The 16,758-nt window shown below is 47.6% G+C and overlaps 1 protein-coding gene across 1 annotated transcript; it reads left to right on the top strand.

Annotated features, from left to right (window-relative positions):
- Positions 1-6,070: 6,070 nt before the first annotated feature.
- LOC148321062 (uncharacterized) lies at positions 6,071-16,539 on the top strand. Its single transcript, XM_088319468.1, has 4 exons — positions 6,071-6,098; positions 13,976-14,115; positions 15,005-15,396; positions 16,383-16,539. Exons 1-4 carry the CDS (start codon positions 6,071-6,073, stop codon positions 16,537-16,539), a joined length of 717 nt encoding a protein of 238 aa, XP_088175594.1.
- Positions 16,540-16,758: the final 219 nt, after the last annotated feature.

The raw sequence follows: 16,758 nt of genomic DNA, 5'->3' as shown, positions 1-16,758 counted from the left end.
ACACACCTGATCCCCATCTGCTCCCCTGATTACTTGACTATTTAAGTTTCCCAGACCTTCAACCCAGTGTCGGGTCATTACCCCGCTTGGCTCCCTGTTGCTGCTCTGTTTTGGACTGTTACGACTGCTCCCCGATCTCGCTCACGCTCAGGTTCCCGCCCCCGCCCTCGCCCCCGCCCTCGCCCCCGCCCTCGCCCCCGCCCTCGCTCCCGCTCTGGCTCCCGCTCTTGTCCCTAGTTTTGTCACGGTCTTCTTTCCTCGGTTTTGGTTCTGTATAGTCACGTTAGTTCGACGAGTACCTTGTTTGCCTTTTTGGTTTTGATTTGTCAAATAAATTCCCTTTAAGCTACCCTTATCCCTGCTTCCTCGCATCTTGGGTCCATTCCCCCTCCTCGCCGACCGGATCACCTGACAGTAAATATTTATCATCTAATCAATATTTGCACCACTGAGTACTGGGTTTTGAGATCCTCACAATAATAGTTCTCAAAATTATATTTCTTACCAATTTAGCTGTGCTAAGGGACATTTTATAGATATTAATCTAACATCAATATAAAAAGAAAATGTACATAGTACGAAATGTAAATAAATTGGTGGCAAGGAGGGGGCGAATTTTTTTCTTCTTGGTGGGGGGGGGCATGACATAAAGTAATTGAGAAGCACTGCATAACGGTAACAGGTCGCCAAAGAGCAGCGAAAGCCCCTGTCGTGTATTTTCACAAGGTCTAACATATACAACTCATTTTATGGCCATGACGAGATTGTTGCTTTGAGGAATACCTAGTCTTGTGTTGGACCTCCCTAGTACATAAGTTACTGTCCTGAGAGGCATCAGGCCTCAACATTGTTTACGACAGGTCAGGGATTCCGACAGGGGTCCTTGACATCCCAAGGTACTTGCATGCAGTAAGGGGATCTGGCGCAGAGGAGTTGCATATGGGAGGGGGTCCGTACCTGGTACCCATAGGAGGCTGTTGAAAAGGTCAGTTTATGGGCTAGCAGAATAAGAATGCATATGCAATAAGGGAGAATATGATATTTATGTCTTTTGTTTGCCTTCCCTATAAGAAGAAGAGGCCGGAGAGAGGGGGGACCTTTTTCCCATTTTCTTTTTGGGGAGACTTCTTTGGACATCAGCATGTGGTGAGAATAAAATCTCTTTCTAACCAAAATGGCTGTGTCAGAGAAGTTTTTTCCATCACCAATTCTGCCATACCGTTCAGAGGGAAGCTGAGCCAGACCCACACATCAACCACAAAATATACCACACCCCCTTCAGAATAAAAACTCACCATTATGCTGAACCGGACTTCAATGCTTCAGGTTAGAAATAATTATATTAAATGTGCTCTCTGTAATAGCGCAGCTAGCCCACTTCTGGGAGAGAGTAGAAAGGTTAATTTGAAAAAAATAAAGATGAAATATTGATAAATGTACGCAAGTATACTTTTTAAAAATCATTATTATTTGGTATTGCAACACCAGACCAGTCCTGAAGGACCACACCAAAATCGGTCCCATCCAAATCTGATGTTGCCTGTCAAAATAAAAGTACCCTGAAATATGCATTTACTGTCATCAGGCCTGACTTAAAAAAATCATTTAAAAAATATCCTTTATCGATTGTGATAAAAGTTCGAGTTCTGGGGGACAGTGAACCAGCCCGGCTGTCAACCAAAAGTGTTCCCATCAAAATCTGATGTGGCATTTCAAAATAAAAGTCACCTGAAATCTGCACATTTCACTGCCATCGCCTCTGATTAAAAAAAATCACCCCTGATTTAAAAGAAATTCATTAAAAAATATCCTATAGCTATCGTGATACCATTCCAGTTTTGGGGGACACAGGACCGCTTTTGGTGGACAGCTCAGAAAGTCCAATCTAAATCTGATGTGGCATTACAAAATAAAAGTAGCCTGAAATTTGCACATTCCACTGTCATCAGGCCTTACTTTAAAAAAAATCAAATATCCTCTAGCTGTCATGATACCAGACCAGTACAAGGGGACACTAGAACACTAGACCACCTCAGCTGTCCACCAAAAGGAGTCCCATAAAAATCTGATATGGCATTTCAAAATAAAATTGGCCTCAAATTTGCTTTTTTTCACTGTCATCACCGCAGATTTAAAAAATAAATTGGGGGACACCAAAATGGTCTCATCAAAATCTGATGTGGCATTTCAAAATAAAAGTCAACTGAAATTTTCACATTTTATTGTCACCAGGCCTTACTTTCATTAAAAAATATAGTCTAGCTAACGTGATACCAGACCTGTTTTAGTGGGAACACTAGCCTACCCCAGCAAAATCTGATGTGGCATTTCAAAATAAAAGTCACCTGAAATATGCTTAGTTTACCAACATCACCACTGATTTTAAAAAAATCATTAAATATCCTCTAGCTATTGTGATACCAGACCAGTTTTGGGGGACACTAGATCTGTCCGCCAAAAGCGGTCCTATCGAAATCTGAAGTGGCATTTCAAAATAAAAGTACCCTGAAATTTTCACATTTTACTGTCATCAGGCCTTACGTTCATTAAAAAATAGTCTCGCTATCATGATATCAGACCAGTTTTGGGACACTAGCCTATCCCAGCTGTCCATCAAAAATGGTCCCGTCAAAATCAGCAGTAAGCGATCAAAGTAATTTTTAGCCGTCTACTACAATGTCGTCAGAGAACGGTAAGTGACACTTTGGTATCTATGAAAATATGTTGTTGTTTATGACATTTAAACTAAGCAAATTATAAAGATGACTGTTTATGATTTTAACTTAGCAAAATTAACTTTCTTTTCCTCTCCGTGAGCTGTCACCTTAGCGTGGTGGAGGAGTTCGTGTGTCCCAATAATCCTAGGAGCTAAATTGTCTGGGGCTTTTTGTCCCCGGTAGGGTCACCCATGGCAAATGGGTCCGAGGTGAGGGTCCAGACAAAGCACCCCATAAGACCCCTTATGATTACTCCGATATATGGACCTTGTTTTCCTTTGCCCGGACGCGGGTCACCAGGGCCCCACTCTGGAGCCAGGGCGGTAGGGCTCTTGGCGAGCGCCTGGTGGCCGGGCCTGCACCCATGGGGCTCAGCAGTGCTCAGCCTGAAAAGGCAACATGGGTCCCCCTTCCCATGGACTCACCACCTGTGGGAGCGGCCAAAGGGGTTTGGTGCAATGCGAGCTGGGCAGCGGCAAGAGGCAGAGACCTTGGCGCTCCCATCCCCAGCTACAGAAACTAGCTCTTGGAACATGGAATGTCATCTCTCTGTCAGGGAAGGAGCCTAAATTGGTGTGTGAGGCAGAGAAGTTCCGATTTGACATAGTTGGACACACCTCCACACACAGCTTGAGCTCTGGTACCAGCCCTCTTGAGAGAGGTGAGACACTTTTCCACTCTGGAGTTGCCCAAGGTGAGAGTCGCCGAGCAGTGTGGGCATACTTATTGCTCCCCGGCTGGGCACCTGTACATTGGGGTTAATCCCGGTGGATGAGATTATATCCACCCTCCGCCTTAAGGTGGGGGAAACGGGTACTGACAGTTGTTTGTGCTTACGAACCAAACAGCAGTTCAGTGTGCCCACCCTTTTAGGAGTCACTGGAGGGTGTGCTGGGGAGCGCTCCCCATGGAGACTCCCTCGTTTTGCTGGGGGACTTCAATGCTCACGTGGGTAATGGCAGTGAGACCTGGAAGGGTGTGATTGTGAGGAACGCCCCCACCCCCTTCCCAATCTGAACCAGAGTGGTGTTCTGTTACTGGACTTCTGTGCTCATCATGGATTGTCCATAACAAAAACCATGTTCAAACATAAGGGTGTACTTAAGTGCACTTGGCACCAGGGCACCCTAGGCCGCAGTTCATGATCGACTTTCTAGTCGTGTCATTGAATTTGCTGCCGCATGTTTTGGACACTCGGGTGAAGAGAGGGGCAGAGCTGTCAACTGATCATCACCTGGTGGTGAGTTGGCTTCGATGGTGGGGGAAGATGTCGGTTCAATCCGGCAGACCCAAATGTATTGTGAGGGTCTGCTGGGAACGTTTGGCAGAATCGCCTGTCAGAAAAAGTTTCAACTCCCACCTCTGGCAGAACTTTGCCCACGTGCAGGGGAGGCAGGGGACATTGAGTCTGAGTGGACCATGATTTGTGCCTCCATTGTTGAGGCAGCCGACCGAAGCTGTGGACGTAAGGTGGTTGGTGCCTGTCGTGGCGGCAACCCAAACCCACTGGTGGACACCGGCGCTAAGGGATGCTGTCAGGCTGAAGAAGGAGTCCTATCAGGCCTTTCTGGCCTGTGGGATCTCCGGAGGCAGATGACAGGTACAGACTGGCCAAGCGGAATACGGCTTCGGTGGTTGCTGAAGCAAAAACACGGGTGTGGGAGGAGTTCTGTGAGGCCATGGAAATCAACTTCCAGACTGCTTTGAGGAAAAATTCTGGTCCACCATCCGGCGTCTCAGGAGAGGGAAGCAGTGCACCATTTATACTGTTTATATTGGAGATGGGGTGCTGCTGACCTCGACTCGGGATGTTGTGAGTCGGTGACAAGAATACTTTGAAGACCTCCTCAATTGCATTGACACGCCTTCCATTGAGGAAGCAGAGCCTGAAGACTCAGTGGTGGACTCGCCTATTTCTGGGGCTGAAGTAGCCGAGATGGCTAACAACCTCCTCGGTGGCGAGGCCCCAGGGGTGGATGAGAACCGCCCGGAGTTCCTAAAGGTTCTGGATGTTGTGGGGTTGGCCGGGGTGGTCGTCCCCCTCTTCAAGAAGGGGGACTGAAGCGTGTGTTCCAATTACAGAGGAATTACACTCCTGGATTTTGGGGAAACATAAAAAAACATTCAGTGATGGGGAAGTTGTGAAGGAGTGCTTAAATACGGTTGCACAAACATTATCTAAAGGAAAACACAAAGGCCAGATGTGTGAAATAATCTACCAAATCCCAATGGCCCTGACTCCGTTCCAACCGAGAATTAAGTCACTGGCAGGGCAGTCACAAACTCATTTTTCTCATTAAGAGAAGTTAAAATATTCAAAAGAAAAGTTGTTGTCAAAGCTCATTTTGAATTAGTTTTTCATGAGGACAGCCATTTTTATTGATTATGTACTGAACATGTTGACCTGTTTTACTTGGATAATTAGGCTTTCCGTTTTTTTAGGCTGATAACTCTTTGATTTGAGAAAAAAAGGTAAAAGATGTGAACTCAATGCTTCGCACTTGATATATTTCTGCAGGAGATATTTTACGTTTTTTTTCTGGAAGTGGCAAACTTAAGTTCCTGGAGCCACATTTTCTTGAATGTGAAATAAACGCCTTATATTTGTTTGACTGGCAAAGGTGTTTCATGGGAACATTGCTAAATATTTAATATATAAGTGCGCTCTGTTGAAAATGACTAAATACTGAAACTAAAAATGTAAACATAGGCTAGACATTAAGGGAAGTTGGACTTTGGTTCGGACCTTTTAATTGGAAGACATTTTAGTCGTGGACCTCTGTGACTTTTAATTGGGTCCTCGAGGGTGCATGGGAGTTCATCCAACCAGTTTACATGTGTTTTGTGGACTTAGAGAAGGCGTTCGACCTTGACCCTCTGGGATTTCTGTGGAGCGTGCATTGGGAGTACAGGGTACCAAGCCCACTAATACGGGCTGTTCGGTCCGAGAGTGTGGTCCGCATTGCCGGCAGTAAGTCGGATTTGTTTCCAGTGAGGGTTGGACTCCGCCAAGGCTGCCCTTTGTCACCGATTCTGTTCATAATTTTTATGGACAGAATTTCTAGGCGCAGTTGAGGCAGTGAGGGGGTCCGGTTTGGAGGCCTCAGTATTGCATCTCTGCTTTTTGCAGATGCTGTGGTACTGTTGGCATCTTCAAGCCGCAATCTCCAACTCTCATTGGAGCGGTTCGCAGCTAAGTGTGAAGCGGTCGGAATGATTATCAGCACTTACAAATCTGAGACCATGGTCCTCTGTCGGAAAAGGGTGGAGTGCCCACTCCGGGTCGGGGACGAGATCCTTCCCCAAGTGGAGGATTTCAAATATCTTGGGTCTTGTTCAGAAGTGAGGGGAAGATGGAGCCCGAGATCGACAGGCGGATCGGTGCAGCGTCTGCTGTGATGCGGACACTGTATCGGTCTGTCGTGGTGAAGAGGGATCTGAGCCAAAAGGTGAAGCTTTCGTTTTACCGGTAGATTCTTTGTTCCTACCCTCACCTATGGTCACGGGCTATGTGTTGTGACCGAAAGAACAAGATCTCGGCTACAAGCGGCCAAAATGAGTTTCCTCTACAGGGTATCCGGGCTCTCCCTCCGAGATAGGGTGAGAAACTCGGCCATCCGGGAGGGACTCAGAATCGAGCCGCTGTTCCTCCACGTTGAGAGGAGCCAGATGAGGTGGCTCGGGCATATCCGCCTCCTGGACGCCTCACTGGTGAGGTGTTTCGGGCATGTCCCACCGGCAGGAGGCCCAGAGGATGACCCAGGACATGCTGGAGAGACTATGTCTCCCGGCTGGCCTGGGTACGCCTGGGGATCCCTCCGGAAGAGCTGGAAGACGTGGCTGGGGAGAGGAAAGTCTGGGTTTCTCTGCTGAAGCTGCTGCCTCCGCAACCCGACCCCGGATGAGCGGCAGAAAATGGATGGATGGATATATTATGATCTATGGTGTCAAAGGTTTTTTTTAAGTCAATAAAAATCCCAAGAGTAAATTCTTTTTTATCTATACTAATATCAAAGTCTTCCACAATTTCCATTACTGCCGTAGAGGTGGATCTTTTTTCTCTGAATCCACATTGATTCTCACTTAAAAGATTATGCTTTTAAATACATTTGTAGAGACTGCTTGAGAAGGTTTTTTTTTAGAATTTTTGAGAACTGTGGCAGCAGTGATATTGGTCTGTAGTTTGTGAGTATGATGTTTATCTCCACTTTTATATATATCAGTGTAAATTTTGCGTTTTTCATTTTTGATGGGAATACACCCCTTTTGTTGCAAACGTGGCGGCACGGTGGCCCGACTGGTTAGCACGATGGCCTCCCAGTGAGAGACAGCATCGGGCGTGGGTTCAATCCCGCCTCTGGCCATCCTGTGTGGAGTTTGCATGTTCTCACCGTGCTTGCGTGGGTTTCCTCCGGGTACTCCGGTTTCCTCCACATTCCAAAAACATGCATGGCAGGCCGATTGAACACTGTTATAGTTTCTAACAGTTTTCATACATCCAGACATTAAAAAAACATCAGAGTCTTCTCGTGTACATCGAAGATAAACAATAGAGCCTCTTGTGTGACAGCAACTTGTAAGCGAATTTGAAAAAAAACAAAAAGCAGATGGGGTTTCTCCCGTGCGAAGCTCCAGCAGTTAGACGTAGCCCATCTCTCGTATCGCCAATTTGCGAGCAGCAGCAATTAGAGACAGCCTTGTTTCCGTTTTGTTTTTTCATTTTTTGTATTTTGTCCGGATCCGCAAGGAGTGGATTTGCAAGATCTGTACCTTTGTTGCCCCAGAATCCACTGCACTTTTTAGGCATTACAGGTTGAGGCATAATCACAGTGAATGTCTCCCCTGTTTATATGCCAATTGCCCCTGCTCCTTCAAAACCTGGACTACCCTCAAAACACATTTGTCAAGAAAACATCCAGCTAATAAGTCAACACCAGAATTGATTTCTTTCAATTGCGAACTTTGCAGTTCCTGCTTCACCACAGAAAAGGATTACTTCCAACATCTTGGAGTTCATCTTAATATAAGACTGTACTGTATCTTTAAAGATTGTGATTTCTACACAAATGTTTATGGAACATTTGCTTCACATAGATCCTGAAAACACACAGGACATTCTTCAAGTCATTTCCGACCGGAAATAATTATTGCGCATCATAATATTGCTCAGACAAATATTACAGATAATGCTGAACTGCATTGTTCTAAGGCCTGTTCAGAAACTTGTTATCATACTGGAGGGTATGACACTGAAGATTTGAAAGAAGATTAAATTGAACTGAACTTAGGCCACCTTTTATTGAAATTAGAAAGTATTTATAATGTGCCAAGCAAGTGCATTTCTGAGGTAGTCGCAGCGCTCCAGTTTATGTCCTCCTCTGTGTCAGCTCCTGGCATAAGAAAGACTGTAAACTTCTGTTTAAAGAAACATAACTGTTTGCTTGATGACCTAGTCGTCTCTGATTTAGTCAAACAGCTGAGTGGATCAAACCCAATTACTACAGCTTTAAGAGCTGATGGTTCTCTCTCAACATCTTACAAAAGAAAGGAGTTTTATCAGAAGACTTTTAATGTTGTTGAGCCAGTTGATTACATTCTTCAGTCATTGTCTCAGATATTAAGCCTGAAGGAAATACAGGAGACAGCTTTCAACACTTCAAACGCTACTCAAGAGGGTAGATATGAGTCATTTCGTGATGGGACACATTTTAAAGAAAATCCATTGTTATCCACTGAAAGCATAAATGGTTCTCTCTTTCTCTACATTTATGATCTTGAGATCTGCAATCCGCTTGGGACATCCCGTAAAAAACACAAGATTACTGCAGTGTATTGGTTATTGGCAAACGTTCCACCAAAGTTTTGTTCTACACTAACGTCAATTTATTTGGCTGTACTTTGTAAGGCTGTGGATGTAAAGAAGTACGGGCATGAGGCAGTGCTCCAGCCACTGATAAACGACCTAGTCCCGTTGGAAGAGGAAGGGGTCTTTATCCCTGCATATGAAAAGAGAATCAAAGGCACAGTAGTTAGTGTAATAGCTGATAATTTAGGTGCCCATTCAATCGGTGGCTTTTTGGAAAGCTTTTCTGGATCTCATGTCTGCAGGTTTTGTTTGGGACAGCTCTCCGAATTTCAGGAAAAAGAAGTAAGAACTGGATCCTTCCAAGCAAGAACAAAACAGGAACCTTCACGTCATCTACAAACCGCTACAGAAAGCCACTCTCACTGCTTCGGGGTGAAGAGCCAGTGTCCATTGACAAATAAATTGAAATATTTCCATGTTGTGTCAGGGTATCCACCAGATCTGCTACATGACTTGTTCGAGGGAATAGTACCTCTGGAGTTGGCTATGTGCCTTACTGTTCTGATAAAGAAAAAATACTTTAATTTATCTGAACTCAATGACTTAACCAGACGGTTCCCCTACAAGTATGCTGATCAAATGGACAGCCCGCAGCCTCTGCCATTGAACTTTGCCAGCCGGAACAGCATCGGTGGAAATGCTCATGAAAATTGGAGCATCTTGCGTTTTCTCCCTCTTATCATTGGTTCCAAAGTACCAGAGAGTGAACCAGCATGGCATCTTCTTATGGATCTGAAAGACATTGTGGAGCTAGTGGTTTCTTCGTTACAGACAGACGACACAATCAGATTTTTGGACACAAAGATTTCTGAACACAGGCATAGATACCTGCAAGTTTTCCCAGAGGCAAAGCTTCGGCCGAAGCATCATTTGGACCCCTTGTAGCACTATGGACCATGCGGTTTGAAGCGAAACATAGATTCTTTAAGCGAGTTGTTCGACATACTGGCTGTTTTCGCAACATTTTACTATCACTTGTTTTCAAGCATCAGTTGATGCTGGCTTACCATCTGCATGGCACAGAGATACTCAAAGCTGCCCTCAATGTGTCACATTTATCCACAATACCTTTGGATGTACTCAAGGGAAACCTACAGGAAGTAATCCAAAATCTTTTTCCAGGAGAGACCTGTCTTCAGGTGGCAAATACAGTGACCTGTTATGGCACCACTTACTCAGTGGAAATGATCTTGCCCTATGGATCCACTGGAGGGCTTCCAGATTTTGTAGAACTAAGTATGATCATCATTGTGCAAGCCCAACCCACATTTGTTGTCAAGTGTTTACAGTCATGGTACAGCGAGCACCTTAGGTCTTTTGAGCTGGAATCCACAACCCAAGTGACAATCCCCCAGCTGCAGCAATTAGCAGACTCTTATCCTCTTGTAGCATACACTGTTGGACAAAAGCGATATGTCACCTTGAAGCGTCACATTCCTCTGCAAGACTTAGTAATTAAATAGGGTATACATGTTTACAATTGCTCCTGATTCCTCAATTCTATTAGTGTTTCACATTTCCCAGGATGTGAGGAAATTTACAAAAAAAATAAAAAATGTCACTCAGACATTTGAACAGTTTACTACATGGTCAAACTTAAAAAATGCAGCTCATTTTTCCTTTTATGGCTTTTAAAACTTTTGTTTAGTTCCATCAATTTTTTGATGATTTAAATTCAATTAATTTTAAACAGTCCAGATATTTTAGTTTCATCCCAATTGTGGTCAGATTATGCACCAAACTGTTATTGGCTTGTACGAGATGAAACTGAAAAGCATAATTTCAGCAACACACTAACACAATTTATGATTTTAATGAGATAGAAAATAGGATATAAAACATCTTTAAAAAATATTGAGATATTGTTGTTGAACCATGTGCTGTGAATTGTATTTGTATTAACTTTTACTCGCATTGAAATACTACTCCCGTTGCATACGCAGGACAACCACAACGCTAAAATCACGTTTGATTTTAATTACTTACATGAAAAATTCTCATGTTTTTAAAATATTGTCCTTAACCTAACTATTTAATGGGATTTATCTGTGTGCATGGCAAAATTCTATTTAACTAAAATAGCTTGTCTTTTTTCCTACTACAGAATGAACATGACTGCCACACTAAGAGTCCTACTACGTGATGACATCTGCAAGCTTTCCTTGCCCTCAGGAATCCCTCAGACAGTGGGGGAATTGAAGAACATCATAAAAGTGACATTTGCACTTGATCAAGATTTTAATATTCACTTTCAGGACCAAGATTTTGGTGGTCAGTTTTTTTCCCTTTTTGAAACCAAAGAAATTAAAGACAAAGACACTATCAAGGTGGTTCTTCCTGAACCCGTCATAACACTTACACTTGAGGACTCTTTGAATGCCAAAGGACTCCAAGAGAGCATGCATGATTGCAGTTATACTGAGTCATTGGAAGACGCTTGTTCCACAGCATCCACCATACCTCTGTCTTCTTCTGAAAGCACCTCCTCCTCTCTTCGTTCTGAGTCCTGGCCAACTCAGTTTGAGATACCAACCTTCTCATTTGACACGGAACTCATTCTAAAAGCTACAAATGAAGCTTATAGTAAAGAGGGGACCTTACTCTACCCTTCAGTCAAGTCCAACATTCTGGAAAAGCTAGCAAGTTGCATCTTTGTTTACACTATCCCTCAAAAGCCCAAAGGGAGCAAGTTGCTGAGGTCCTAGTTGCTGTCATGACCCGTGTCGGTCATGTCAGGTGTTTTTGTTATTGTTTTTGTCACGTTCCTTTTCCCATGCCATGTGTGTTTGTTTTGTCAGCTGAGTGGGGCGTTTCCCCTCAGCACTCGTTCCTCACCAGCCACGCACCTGTTCCCCGTTACCGTCACACACCTGATCCCCATCTGCTCACTTAATGACTGGACTATTTGAACACCTCATCCTGACAGCTCTGCGTCGGAACATTACTCCATACCAGGACTGTCACGGCCCCCCCCCGATCTCGTTTTCGCTCCCGCTACTCCGTTTCGGACTGTCACGACCGCTCTCTGATCTCGTTCATGCTCTTGTTCGCGCCCCCGCTCTCGCTCCCGCTCTCGTCCCCTAGCATTTGTCCCTGTCCTTGTTCCTCACTCTTTCCATCCGGTTTAGCCACGTTAAGTTTGCCTTTGTTATTTTGCACCCTGCCACGTTGTTTGTCATTATTTTGGTTCCTTAATAAATTCCCTTAAGTTACACCTTTTCCTGCTTCCTCGCATTTTGGGTCCTCCTCCTCCTCGCCGACCGCCGACCCTGACAGAATGTTCCGACCAACTACGGACCCTGCGGGAAGCTCTCGGCGACGTCATCGCCGATCAGACAATTGCCCTCATCAGCCTGCCGTCCAATCCCGCGTCCATCACGTTGGTGCATTTTTTCGTTCCCCGTCTATTTCCTCCCCTGCGTTTCATGATAGTGTTAAGGATTACCCACTTGTCATACCCACTCACCGGATTATAGACTCTGATTACGAAGAAGATTTTGAGCACAATGCTATTACACCCCCTCACATTTTTGTAGACTCAGAAAATGAGGATGATTTTGAATACATTTACGACCTGTTGTATGCTCAGCATGACACAGATGCAGTTAGGACCCGTCACTTTCATCCCCCCGAACAATTTCCGTCACCTTTTTCTTTTGACCGCTCTGAGACCACCTCCCACGTTACCTCGCGTCATCCACCTCGTCCCAAGTCACGTAAATCACGGCCACGTCGTTCACCACGTCCACCGTCTGTTTCCGCACCTAGTCACGTTCCCCTTGCGTTTCATAGCTCACGTTCACCAGCAACAGTAGTCACGGTCCCTCATGTCTCCCGTTCCCCTGACTCCCTATGGCGGCAGGCTGATAGGGGTCAGGCCCGCCCGTCTCGGCTGCGCCCGGCTCGACTGCTGTGCTCGGCCCGCAGCCGCCTCCCCGTCAGCGGCTGAGCCCCGTTTCGCTTCCGCGTCAGCTGCACAGACCATCCCGCCTCCACATCAGCTGCAGCCTCCGGAGCTGGTCCCTCGCGAGCTGCAGCCTCCCGTCCCGGCTCCTCGCCAGCTGCAGCGTCCCGTCCCGGCTCCCCGCCAGCTGCTGAGCCCCGTCCCGGGTCCCCGCGAGCTGCTGAGCCCCGTCACGGCTCTCCGCCAGCTGCTGAGCCCCGTCACGGCTCCCCGCCAGCTGCTGAGCCCCGTCCCGGCTCCCCGCCAGCTGCTGAGTCCCGTCCCGGCTCCCCGCCAGCTGCTGAGCCCCGTCCCGGCTCCCCGCCAGCTGCTGAGCCCCGTCCCGGCTCCCCGCCAGCTGCTGAGCCCCGTCCCGGCTCCCCGCCAGCTGCTGAGCCCCGTCCCGGCTCCCCGCCAGCTGCTGAGCCCCGTCCCGGCTCCCCGCCAGCTGCTGAGCCCCGTCCCGGCTCCCCGCCAGCTGCTGAGTCCCGTTCCGGCTCCTCGCCAGCTGGTGAGCCCCGTTCCGGCGCTTCAAGTCCCTGTTCCGGCGGCGCACGTCCCGCGTCCGTCCCAAGTTCACGTTCCGGCGGCGCACGCCCTGCGTCCGCCTCAAGCTCTTGTCCCGGCGGAGCACGCCCTGCGTCCGCCCCAAGTTCACGTCCCGGCGGAGCACGTCCTGCGTCCGTCTCAAGCTCATGTCCCGGCGGAGCACGTCCTGCGGCCACCTCAAGTCCATGTTCAGGCGGGGCACGTCGTGCGTTCGCCCCAAGTCCAGGTTCCGGTGGTGCACGTCCTGCGTCCGCCCCAAGTCCATGTTGCGGCGGAGCACGTCCCGCGTCCGCCCAAGTCCATGTTCCGGCGGAGCACGCCCCGCGTCCGCCCCAAGTCCACGTTCCGGCGGAGCACGCCCCGCGTCCGTTCCAAGTTCACGTTCAGGCGGAGCACGCCCTGCGTCCGTCCCAAGTTCACGATCAGGTGGAGCACATCCTGCGTCCGTCCCAAGTTCACGTTCAGACGGAGCACATCCTGCGTCCGTCCCAAGTTCACGTTCAGGCGGAGCACGCCCTGCGTCCGTCCCAAGTTGTCGATCCAGCGGAGCACGTTCTGCGTCCGTCCCAAGTTCACGTTCCAGCGGAGCACGTCTTGCGTCCGCCCCAAGTTCACGTTCCAGCGGAGCACGTCTTCCGTCCACCCCAAGTTGTCGATCCAGCGGAGCACGTTCTGCGTCCGTCCCAAGTTCACGTTCCAGCGGAGCACGTCTTGCGTCCACCCCAAGTTGTCGATCCAGCGGAGCACGTTCTGCGTCCGTCCCAAGTTCACGTTCCAGCGGAGCACGTCTTGCATCCGCCCCAAGTTCACGTTCCAGCGGAGCACGCCCTGCGTCCGTCCCAAGTTCACGATCAGGCGGAGCACGTCGTGTGTCCGCCCCAAGTCCATGTTGCGGCGAAGCAAGCCCTGCGGTCCATGACCTGACGACGCCTGTCCTGCGCCCGTCGCAAGTTCCTGCCTCGACGGCGGATGACAATTCCCCGCCGTCCCAAGCCACGTTCGCGACGGCGTCCGACGAAGCACCGCCGCCCCCGGTTCCGGTGCCCGCGATGGACGACGGTCCGCCGCAGCGTCACGCCTCAGCCTCTGCGACGCACGACGACCCAACATCGCGCCCCGCTCTTGCCTCGGCAGCATCCGACGACCCGTCGCCACGGCTCGCCTTGGTCCCGGTAGCGCACGACGACCCACCATCGCGCCCCGCTCTTGCCTCGGCAGCATCCGACGACCCGTCGCCACTGCTCGCCTTGGTCCCGGCAGCGCTCGACGACCCACGGTCGCTCCTGGTTCCTGCCTCGGCGGGGGACGACGACCAGCCGCCGCTCCACGTTCCTGTCTCGGCGGGGTTCGACGGCCAGCCGCCGCTCCACGTTCCTGTCTCGGCGGGGTTCGACGACCAGCCGCCGCTCCACGTTCCTGTCTCGGCGGGGTTCGACGACCAGCCGCCGCTCCGCGTTCCTGTATCGGCGGGGTTCGACGACCAGCCGCCGCTCCGCGTCCCTGTCTTGGCGGGGTTTGACGACTAGCCGCCGCTCCACGTTCCTGTCTCGGCGGGGCTCGACGACCAGCCGCCGCTCCACGTTCCTGTCTCGGGTGCGCCCGGACGTCCGTCTGAATGGCCACGGGTGGACTTACTGATCTGGCCTCCCGGACGTCCGCCCGAATGGCCCCGACGGGACTGGCTGGTCTGGCCTCCCAGACATCCGCCAGACCGGTCTTGTTCGCGGGCCTTGGTCCCACCTCCCTACCCCTTTCCGCCCACCCTCGTTCTTGGACTTTGTTTTCGCCTTTTTTTTTGGGGACGTCTGGAGTCCGTCCCTTAAGGGGGGGGGGGGGGGGGGGTACTGTCATGACCCGTGTCGGTCATGTCAGGTGTTTTTGTTATTGTTTTTGTCACGTTCCTTTTCCCATGCCATGTGTGTTGCGAAGCATCCATGTTTGAAGGACCCAGTATCCTTCAATGGTTTATATAGTTGGCACTACAGCTTAAAATATAAAATTGGAAATTACAAGGCTAAAGTGAGGCACTTGGGACTTCCAGAGCTAAATATAAACTCCCGAAAGAGAAAATTGACTGCAGATTCCAGCACTCCATGTGGATACTTGAAGAAGGCGAAGAAATCTGAGGTCAATTACCTTACACCTCATCCTACAGGTGAAACTGATGGAACACTTGAAAAGGAGCGAGTGGAGCTTCTCTCTGAGTGTAAAAAGAGAGATAATAACAAACTCATAAATGAGAAGATGGCAAAAACCTTCTCATTGTGTCAAAATGAAATAATCCTCAACAAACCACTTGTGATTGACTTCAAAGCTCGATGGCCTGCATTGTTTGAGTTTTCCCAGGTATGTTGGACATTTTAATCAGATGTTCTCCAATACAGGGTGTTAGTAATTAAGTTTTTAAATCCTTCTATTTTGAATTCACATTTCCTTGTTTGTGATCCTTAGTTTGTATCACTATTATCATTATTGTGTAACCTTTGTGAGACTTTCTGAAGTGAAAATTGCACATCTTCCTTTTTTGTTCTTTATAAATCAAGATTGTTTTGGATGTGCATTTTCATTCGCAAGTGAATTACTATTACTATGCAAGTGTCATTGCTGTAGGAAATGACTTTGTTTTAGCATATACCAGACTGAATAGTGAAGGCTCCTTCCATACAATTCAATCCATCTTGATTTATGTAGCGCATTTCACAACAGCTGGAGCTGTAACAAAGCGCTTTCCACACGCTGTCCTAGAAATTAGCGTGAAATTAGAACACAAATTAACACACAAACACATAAAATAGATACCAGAAGAACAGCAGAACAGCAACAGTCTCATGTTGAGTCGGAAGCTAAAGAATAAAACTGTCTTCAAATGTTTTTTGTAAGTGGACATAGTGGGGGCTTGCCTTTCATTTAAGAGGAGGACATTCGATAGGGAAGGAGAGCCATGTCAGAGAGAGCACTCGAATGCCAAAATTATGCCACAAACAAAAACTTAACTGACTCCATGATCTGTGATAATAAAGGAGCACAATGTTTAGCTCGCAAAACTCTGACGATTAAAGATGAATTTAACTGATTAACTGTGGAATGAGCAAAAATAATTGCCTGATTAGGCTGTCAGAATAAAAGCTAGTCTTACCCGATTACCTGTGTGGAAAAGAATAGCAGTATCGTTCCATGTCTGTTGAAGCATACCTTGCCACTTATGTAAATTTTGATTTTAGTATACTTTTAGGATTCTTTTATTTCTTATGCTGTTTCTTTTGCCCATGTGTCTTGACATATTTTTTTCTGGATTTCATTAAGTTTTTCCATTATGTTTCTTTCACTCTCTGATTGAGGACGAATTCCTGAGAATCACATTGAAGCCACTGCAGTCCACATTCTTGGGCAAGTTGGACCAATACACACCCAAGCTTTTGGCCCTGTACAGGAGGAAGGGTGGAGCCACTGGAAAAAAAACTTAATGAGACCATGTTGAATGAGGCATGTATTCATGTTGTAGTCAGTTTTAGTAGATGTTGCGTTCTGATGATGTCTGTAATCTAATTTGCATATTAATATCACATTTCTCAAGTTACTGAGTGTTTATTTCTTATTTTATATTGTTGTTTTTTTAAAATATTTTTATATACCCTATTCAGTATTATTTTCCATTGCACTAACTATTCTCTTATTTATCTAAT

Source organism: Idiotropiscis lumnitzeri, chromosome 16, assembly GCF_059441095.1.
Source record: "Idiotropiscis lumnitzeri isolate Australia: NSW breed Sydney's pygmy pipehorse chromosome 16, RoL_Ilum_1.0, whole genome shotgun sequence".
Lineage (NCBI taxonomy): Eukaryota > Metazoa > Chordata > Actinopteri > Syngnathiformes > Syngnathidae > Idiotropiscis > Idiotropiscis lumnitzeri.
The sequence above is the reverse complement of the archived record's forward strand: the minus strand, read 5'-3'. Positions and strand labels throughout refer to the sequence as shown.

What these genes read in the sequence shown, in the direction of transcription:
- LOC148321062 (XM_088319468.1), top strand. Translation starts at nt 6,071, where the DNA reads ATGGAGCCCGAGATCGACAGGCGGATCG. An exon ending in CGAGATCGACAGGCGGATCG is followed by an intron (nt 6,099 to 13,975) that starts GTGCAGCGTCTG and finishes GTTGCGGCGAAG; the next exon opens with CAAGCCCTGCGGTCCATGAC. An exon ending in ATTGACTTCAAAGCTCGATG is followed by an intron (nt 15,397 to 16,382) that starts GCCTGCATTGTT and finishes TCATTAAGTTTT; the next exon opens with TCCATTATGTTTCTTTCACT.